The sequence below is a fragment of the Zonotrichia leucophrys genome, chromosome 25 (assembly GCF_028769735.1).
Source record: "Zonotrichia leucophrys gambelii isolate GWCS_2022_RI chromosome 25, RI_Zleu_2.0, whole genome shotgun sequence".
In the NCBI taxonomy this organism is placed as follows: domain Eukaryota; kingdom Metazoa; phylum Chordata; class Aves; order Passeriformes; family Passerellidae; genus Zonotrichia; species Zonotrichia leucophrys.
The window spans coordinates 3,690,673-3,699,176 of NC_088194.1; the positions used below are offsets into that span (position 1 = coordinate 3,690,673).

Genomic DNA, 8,504 nt, shown 5'->3' on the forward strand with positions numbered 1-8,504 from the left:
TGCAAGGCCACAGTGAGGTCACCCCAGAACTTCTCCTCTCCAGCTGAACAGATGAACTTTTTGGGGTTGGAAAGTGCACAGCCCCGTTTTCCCAGGATTTTGGGGCAGCTGGTGGTGACCCGGAGTCTTTTTTTCCCCTAAAAGCAGCGATTTTGGGGCTTGGGGAGCAGAAAACCAGCGGGATTTGGGAGATGGATCGCAGCTCCAGCCCCTCCTCATCCCGAAGGACGAGCGCTGATGCCTCCGTCGGGACGCTCTAATTTATCCTAACGACCCTCATTTGCATATCGGGGTTAATTTGCAGCCCTCCAATCGCCGTTCCCGTCCCTCCCCCCTCGGTTTCGGCGTCACCGCAGCCAAGGCGACACCGGAGGGGACGGGGACAGCCCCGGGCCGGCCCCAAGTGGGTCAGGGCGCAGCGGGGGTGGCGGGGGTCCCTTTGTCCCCCTTTGTCCCCCTTTGTTCCCCTTTGTCCCCCTTTGTTCCCCTTTGTCCCCCTTTGTTCCCCTTTGCTCGCCGCCCCCCGCCCGTGGGAAGACGCCGAGGGCCGTTTGTCCCCAGCCAGGGGACAGCGAGGGGACAGCGGGGGTGGCCCGAGTGTGGCCGGGGGGGGGAAGGAGGGAAGAATCGGGGCTGGAATTGTGGAATTGTGGAATTGTGGAATTGTGGAATTCCGGCCCCTCCTCGGCGGCGACCCCGGGAAATCCCGCGGGGATGGGGGAGAATCCCCAGAGGGAGCTGGGGTCGAGCGCGCCTGGACATCCGGTGGTCATCTGGTGTCCATCTGGTGTCCATCCAGCGGTCATCCAAGGGATTCCTTGGACACCTCCCGGGATTTGGATCCAGCCCTCCCTGAGCCCCTTCCGACGCTTCCCAACCCTTTTTCCATGGAAAAATCATCCCAAATTTCCAGCCCTGGCACAGCTCGAGGCCGTTCCCTCTTGTCCTGCCCCATTCCCTGGGATCGGATCCCAAATCCCCCTCTGGAAGATCCCAAATCCCCCCTGGCTGCCCCCAGGCTTTGGGGTCACTCTGGTCACTCACAGTGACCCTTGGGGTCAGTGTCCTGCTGGCCATTGGGTCATTGGGGAGTCCTGGATGGATATGGGGAGATTTGAGGCATTTGGGGGAGTCTGGGTAGATTTTACGGGGATTTGAGGGGTTTTGAGGGGATCTGGGTGGGTTTTGGAGGGGATTTGAGGGATTTTGAGGGGTCCCAGGTGGTTTTTGTTGAGGATTTGAAGGGCTTTGGGGTCCCTGCAGTGGGGATTTGGGGGATCCATGGGGGGCTCTGTCCCTGTCAGTCTCAGGGGCTGTTTGTAACTCCCTGATAGCCTCGTGTCCCACCCCGAACTGCGGTTGTAGGCCCGGAAGAGGAAGAGGAAGAGGAACCTCCATCACGCGGTTTCTCCGCCTGCTTTCAGAACCGCCCAGCCCCAGGTTTTGGGGAGTCTTGGGGGGTTCCAGCCTTGGGGGTCCTTGGGGAGCAGCTGCCCCGTGAGGGGGTCCCACCCTGGAGGGGTCCCACCCTGGGTGCGGTCGTGTCCCACCCTCGGTGAGGGGACGTTGGTGACAGAAAATGGCGCCGGCGCTGGAGCTGAACCTCCTCCTCTTCCTCCTCTTCTTCCTCCTCTCCCTCCTCTTCGCCACACCAGGTACGGGGCTGGATGAGGGGCTGGGGTGGTCAAGAGGTTTTGGGGACATCTGGGGACTTTGTGGTGAACCCGCCCTGTCCCCACAAGGTGCCACCACCGGGTCCCTCCAACGGGAGCCACCGCACCCGGGGGGGATGGACTGTCCCCACATGGAGTCCCAAAAAAAATGGAAATTTTTAGGAATTTGGGGCGGGAAAATTCAAAATTCTGATCCTGCCCCTCTTCATGCAAAGGGCTCCAGAAAGGGCGGAGTTATTTCAAGTTTATTTTTAATATTTGAGTTATTCCCGTTTGGAACGTGTCCGGAATTCCAAGTGGGATGAGACCTGGGGAAGGACGAGCACCCCAACTCCACCATCCCCAATTTTTTTTGGCAGCCCGGGCACAAGAACCCCAACCCTTGGAGGTGACCGGAGCCGTGGGCGGGGTGGCACTTCTGAACCCCCAAACGCCCCAAAACCCCTCAGAATACTCCCAAATCCACTGGCGATGGAAAAACGAGCAGAGGATCGCCACCCTGAAGTGGGGGGAGCTGCCCAGGTACCCCCGGAGCCGCTTTGAGGGACGCCTGGAACTCCTGGAGAACGGAACCCTCAGGATGAGCAACCTGAACCTCGGGGACAGCGGCGAGTTCCGGCTGTACCTGGAGGATGACACGGGCAGGGAGAGCGTCCAGAAGGTTCTGCTGAGGGTCTACGGTGAGTCTGGGGACAGGGGATTGTCCCAGAGCCCCATGGGTGGCTTGGGGACATTGTGGTGTCATGGGCATTGTCCCAGAACTCCAGAGGGTTTGGGGATTGTCCCAGAGCTCCAGAGGGTCCTGCTGAGGGTCTACGGTGAGTCTGGGGACAGGGAATTGTCCCAGAGCTCCATGGGGGAGTTGGGGACGTTGTGATGTCCTGGGGCTTGTTCCAGAGCATCCAGAAGGTTCTGCTGAGGGTCTACGGTGAGTCTGGGGACAGGAGATTGTCCCAGGGGTGTTGGGGACATTGTGATGGCCTGGGGGTTGTCCCAGAGCTCCAGAGGGTTTGGGGATTGTCCCAGAGCATCCAGAGGGTCCTGCTGAGGGTCTACGGTGAGTCTGGGGACAGGGGATTGTCCCAGGAGTGTTGGGGACGTTGTGATGGCCTTGGGATTGTCCCAGAGCTCTAGAGGGTCCTGCTGAGGGTCTACGGTGAGTCTGGGGACAGGGGATTGTCCCAGGGGGTGCTGGGGACATTGTGATGGCCTGGGGATTGTCCCAGAGCATCCAGAGGGTCCTGCTGAGGGTCTATGGTGAGTCTGGGGACAGGGGATTGTCCCAGAGCCCCATGGAGGGTTTGAGGATTGTCCCAGAGCATCCAGAAGGTTCTGCTAAGGGTCTACAGTGAGTTTGGGGACAGGGGATTGTCCCAGGAGTGTTGGGGACATTGTGATGGCCTGGGGCTTGTCCCAGAGCTCCAGAGGGTTTGGGGATTGTCCCAGAGCATCCAGAGGGTTTCGGGATTGTCCCAGAACTCCAGGAGGTCCAGCTGAGGGTCTATGGTGAGTGTGGGGACAGGGGATTGTCCCAGGGGGTGTTGGGGACGTTGTGATGTCCTGGGGATTGTCCCAGAGCTCCAGAGGGTCCTGCTGAGGGTCTACGGTGAGTCTGGGGACAGGGGATTGTCCCAGGGGGTGCTGGGGACGTTGTGATGGCCTGGGCATTATCTCGGAGCTCCAGGAGGATGTTGTGACATCCTGGGGGTTGTCCCAGAGCCCCACGAGGGGTTTGGGGACATTGTGGTGTCCTGGGGGATGTCCCACTGCCCCACAGGGACTTTGTGACTTCCTGGTTGTCCAAGAACCTCATGAGGACAGTGTGACCTCCTGGGGGTTGTCCCAGAGCTCCATGGGGACTCGGTGCCACCCTGGGCACTGTCCCAGAGCTCCATGGGGACATGGTGCCACCCTGGGCACTGTCCCAGAGCTCCAGAAGGACTTGGTGCCATCCTGGTTATCCAAGAACCTCATGAGGACAGTGTGACCTCCTGGGGGTTGTCCCAGAGCTCCAGGGGGACCTTGTGCCACCCTGGGCACTGTCCCAGAGCTCCATGGGGACTCGGTGCCACCCTGGGGTTGTCCCAGAGCTCCATGGGGACTCGGTGCCACCCTGGGGTTGTCCCAGAGCTCCATGGGGACTCGGTGCCACCCTGGGCACTGTCCCAGAGCTCCAGGAGGACTTGGTGCCATCCTGGTTGTCCAAGAACCTCATGAGGACAGTGTGACCTCCTGGGGGTTGTCCCAGAGCTCCACAGGGGTTTGGGGACTCGGTGCCACCCTGGGCACTGTCCCAGAGCTCCAGGGGGACTCAGTGCCACCCTGGGTTTGTCCCAGAGCTCCATGGGGACTCGGTGCCACCCTGGGCACTGTCCCAGAGCTCCAGGGGGACTCGGTGCCACCCTGGGCACTGTCCCAGAGCTCCATGGGGACTCGGTGCCATCCTGGTTGTCCAAGAACCTCATGAGGACAGTGTGACCTCCTGGGGGTTGTCCCAGAGCTCCACAGGGGTTTGTGGACGTTGTGCCACCCTGGGGTTGTCCCAGAGCTCCATGGGGACTCGGTGCCACCCTGGGCACTGTCCCAGAGCTCCAGGAGGACTCGGTGCCAGCCTGGTTGTCCAAGAGCCTCATGAGGACAGTGTGACCTCCTGGGGGTTGTCCCAGAGCTCCACAGGGGTTTGGGGACTCGGTGCCACCCTGGGCACTGTCCCAGAGCTCCATGGGGACTCGGTGCCACCCTGGGTTTGTCCCAGAGCTCCATGGGGACTCGGTGCCACCCTGGGCACTGTCCCAGAGCTCCATGGGGACTCGGTGCCACCCTGGGCACTGTCCCAGAGCTCCATGGGGACTTGGTGCCATCCTGGGGTTGTCCCACAGCTCCATGGGGACTCTGTGCCACCCTGGGCACTGTCCCAGAGCTCCATGGGGACTCGGTGCCACCCTGGGGGTTGTCCCAGAGCTCCATGGGGATGTTGTGCCACCCTGGGGTTGTCCCAGAGCTCCAGGGGGACTCGGTGCCACCCTGGGGTTGTCCCAGAGCTCCATGGGGACTCGGTGCCACCCTGGGCACTGTCCCAGAGCTCCATGGGGACTCGGTGCCACCCTGGGCACTGTCCCAGAGCTCCATGGGGACTCGGTGCCACCCTGGGCACTGTCCCAGAGCTCCATGGGGACTCGGTGCCACCCTGGGGTTGTCCCAGAGCTCCAGGAGGACTTGGTGCCACCCTGGGCACTGTCCCAGAGCTCCATGGGGACTCTGTGCCACCCTGGGGTTGTCCCAGAGCTCCAGGAGGACTTGGTGCCATCCTGGTTGTCCAAGAACCTCATGAGGACAGTGTGACCTCCTGGGGGTTGTCCCAGAGCTCCACAGGGGTTTGGGGACATTGTGCCACCCTGGGCACTGTTCCAGAGCTCCATGGGGACTCTGTGCCACCCTGGGCACTGTCCCAGAGCTCCAGGAGGACTCGGTGCCACCCTGGGCACTGTCCCAGAGCTCCATGGGGACTCGGTGCCACCCTGGGGTTGTCCCAGAGCTCCATGGGGACTCGGTGCCACCCTGGGGGTTGTCCCAGAGCTCCATGGGGACTCGGTGCCACCCTGGGGTTGTCCCAGAGCTCCAGGGGGACTCGGTGCCACCCTGGCCTCTCCTGCAGACCTGGTCCCCAAGCCCCGCGTGACGGCCACCACCAACGGCGACCCCCAGGTGTGCAACAGCACCCTGAGCTGCTCCGTGGCCCTCCAAGAGGTCACCTACGAGTGGATCTCGCCCCAGAAGGCCCTGATGAAGCAGGGCCCCATCCTGGAGGTCTTCATCAAGCCCCCGGTGGAAACCTACGTGTGCAGGGTCAGCAACCCCGTGTCCTCCAGCAACGCCTCGCTGACCTTCCGGCGGCCCTGCAGCTGGACAGGTACGGCCACGGCCGGACACGGCCCCGGCCAGGGCTGGCCTGGCCTTTGGGGGGTCCCCAGAGGGGTTTGGGGGGGATCTGAGGACCTTCAGAGCCATCCCATGTTGGGGTTGGGAAGGAGCTCCGAGGTCATCGGTCCAATGTGGGGCTGACCCCTCATCCAGGGGGATCTCCAGGGGTTCCTCAGACACCTCCAGGGGTGGACACCCCAAACCTTCCTGGGGCTGACCCCATCCAATGTGAGACTGACCCCTCCTGGTCATCCAGAGGGATCTCCAGAGGTTCCTCAGACACCTCCAGGGATGGACACCCCAAACCTTCCTGGGACTGACCCCTCCTGGTCATCCAGAGGGGTCTCCAGGGGTTCCTCCAGCACCTCCAGGGATGGACACCCCGAACCTCCCTGAGCCCCTTCCAAATCCTTTTCCCCAATTCCAGGAGGAATTTCCCCAAATTTCCCACCCTGAGCCTCCCCTGGCACAGCTCGAGGCCGTTCTTCTGTCCTGATTTTTGGATTCCACCCCAAAATTGACTCCACTGTGGTGCTGGAAGATCCCTGAACCCCAAAACTGAGCCCAGAGGGGCTCTGGAGGTCCCTGAACCTCAAAAATGACTCCATGGTGCATCAGGAGGTCCCTGAACCCCAAAAATCAGTCTGGGAGGGATCAGGGGGTCCCTGTGCCCCCCAAAATGGTCCCTGGGAGCAGATCCCAGCCCCAAGGTGGGTCCCAGGGCTGGGGGATCCCTTTTCCCTCCTCCCGTGGGTTTGGGGTGGGATTTGGGACCATCCTGGAGCTCCTGGATCCCTTCTGGGTTTGGGGTGGGATTTGGGACCCTCCTGGAGCTCCTGGATCCCTTCTGGGTTTGGGGACCCTCCTGGAGCTCCTGGATCCCTCCTGGGTTTGGGGACCATCCTGGAGCTCCTGGATCCCTTCTGGGTTTGGGGTGGGATTTGGGACCATCCTGGAGCTCCTGGATCCCTCCTGGGTTTGGGGTGGGATTTGGGACCCTCCTGGAGCTCCTGGATCCCTCCTGGGTTTGGGGTGGGATTTGGGACCATCCTGGAGCTCCTGGATCCCTTCTGGGTTTGGGGTGGGATTTGGGACCATCCTGGAGCTCCTGGATCCCTCCTGGGTTTGGGGACCCTCCTGGAGCTCCTGGATCCCTCCTGGGTTTGGGGTGGGATTTGGGGACCATCCTGGAGCTCCTGGATCCCTCCTGGGTTTGGGGACCCTCCTGGAGCTCCTGGATCCCTTCTGGGTTTGGGGTGGGATTTGGGACCATCCTGGAGCTCCTGGATCCCTCCTGGGTTTGGGGTGGGATTTGGGGACCCTCCTGGAGCTCCTGGATCTTCCTCCAGAAGAATTCTCCTCGTCCACCACCCGCACCATGCCCAGCGCCCTGGTGGCCCTGGGACACCTCGTCCTCCTCTTCCTCCTGCTCGCCGTGGCTTGAGGACCCCGCGGGCGGCCCCTCCGGCCACCTCCTCACCTTCCACCACCACCACGGGACCAAGATCCCGATGAAGATCCCGAAATCCTCCGGGCGAGGAAAAACCGCGGGCGCACGAGGGAATGGAATCATTGGAATAATTCAGTTTGGGGTTCATCTGCAAATCCTCCTCTTCCTCATCCCAAAACCTGTGGGGAGGGAGACCCGATCTGAGCCTTTCCTGGGGTTCCCTGGGATTTTGGGGGATCCCCTTTTGTTGGGATGGCCTTTGGTGCTCCCGGCCAGGGAGGGCTTGGGGTCGGGTTTGGATTTCCCAAATGTTCCTTTGCACATTAAACCCCATTCTGGACACCCCATTTCATTTCATTTCATTTCATTTCATTTCATTTCATTTCATTTCATTTCATTTCATTTCATTTCATTTCATTTCATTTTCCCATGAAATTCCATCCTGGACACCACATTTTATTTTATTTTATTTTATTTTATTTTATTTTATTTTATTTTATTTTATTTTATTTTTTTTTTTTAATTTCCCAATTAATTCCATCCTGGACACCACATTTTGTTTTATTTTATTTTAATTTCCCATTAAATTCCATCCCGGACACCACATTTTATTTTATTTTATTTTATTTTATTTTATTTTATTTTATTTTATTTTATTTTATTTTATTTTATTTTATTTTATTTTATTTTATTTTATTTTATTTTTTTTTTTAATTTCCCAATTAATTCCATCCTGGACACCACATCTTTGGGGTTTTCTGGGTTTTTCCCTGGCCTGGGACATCCCACGGCTCAGGAATTGCAGATGTTTCTCCCCAGCCCCGTTTTTGGGGACAAATCCCTTCTTTTGGGACAGCTCAGGACAATTCCTGCTCCTTGGGTGATGATTTTAACACCAAAGTTGATTTTTCCAGTGATTTCCCCCCTTGGAAATATTTTTTGGGGTCTTGGTCCATTCCCATGTGGAGATTTCGATCTTTTATTCCACTTACAAAATCCAGGATGTCAAGAAAAACCTCTGGGAATTAATAAACATTCATCCTGCTGCTGAGTTTCCAGCCAGAAATTTCCAGGATGAGTTGATGGCGAGAAGAAGGAATTTAGGATCATTGTTTCCACTTAAAAGAGGTTTTTCCCACATTTTATATTCCTTGTTCCCCAAAAATGCTTCCCCAAAAGGAATTTTCCTCTGGGTGATTTCGCTTCATTAATTTTTCCCTGCCCGATGCCAGCCAATCCCAGGTGGGGAAAATTGGGGTTTTTTTGGGGGGGATTTTTTGGCTTTTCTGGACCATTTCCAGGGTGAAAATTTTCCTTTTGGGACCTGGGGGTTGAACTGGTGGAGAAATCCATGGAGAAATCCAGCCTGGCCGTGGGAATTCCAGGTGGGATTTGTGCCTCTAAAAACACCCCCAAAAAACCCAAAATACCCCCAAAAATCCCAAAACAGCCCCAAACAC

General features: G+C 58.3%; 1 protein-coding gene across 2 annotated transcripts; it reads left to right on the forward strand.

Annotated features, from left to right (window-relative positions):
* Positions 1–1,384: 1,384 nt before the first annotated feature.
* On the forward strand, positions 1,385–7,400 carry LOC135457803 (CD48 antigen-like). 2 transcript variants are annotated; one of them, XM_064732574.1, is made up of 4 exons: positions 1,385–1,655; positions 2,033–2,353; positions 5,329–5,583; positions 6,944–7,400. In XM_064732574.1, the coding sequence occupies exons 1-4, from the start codon at positions 1,580–1,582 to the stop codon at positions 7,036–7,038; spliced, it is 747 nt and encodes a 248-aa protein (XP_064588644.1). In that variant the 5' UTR covers positions 1,385–1,579; the 3' UTR covers positions 7,039–7,400. The 2 variants fall into 2 exon arrangements, with proteins under 2 accessions (XP_064588644.1, XP_064588645.1); XM_064732575.1 differs by having other exon boundaries at positions 1,436–1,655; positions 6,947–7,377.
* Positions 7,401–8,504: the final 1,104 nt, after the last annotated feature.

What these genes read in the sequence shown, in the direction of transcription:
- LOC135457803 (XM_064732574.1), top strand. Translation starts at nt 1,580, where the DNA reads ATGGCGCCGGCGCTGGAGCTGAACCTCCTCCTCTTCCTCCTCTTCTTC. An exon ending in CCTCCTCTTCGCCACACCAG is followed by an intron (nt 1,656 to 2,032) that starts GTACGGGGCTGG and finishes TTTTTTTGGCAG; the next exon opens with CCCGGGCACAAGAACCCCAA. An exon ending in GGTTCTGCTGAGGGTCTACG is followed by an intron (nt 2,354 to 5,328) that starts GTGAGTCTGGGG and finishes CCTCTCCTGCAG; the next exon opens with ACCTGGTCCCCAAGCCCCGC.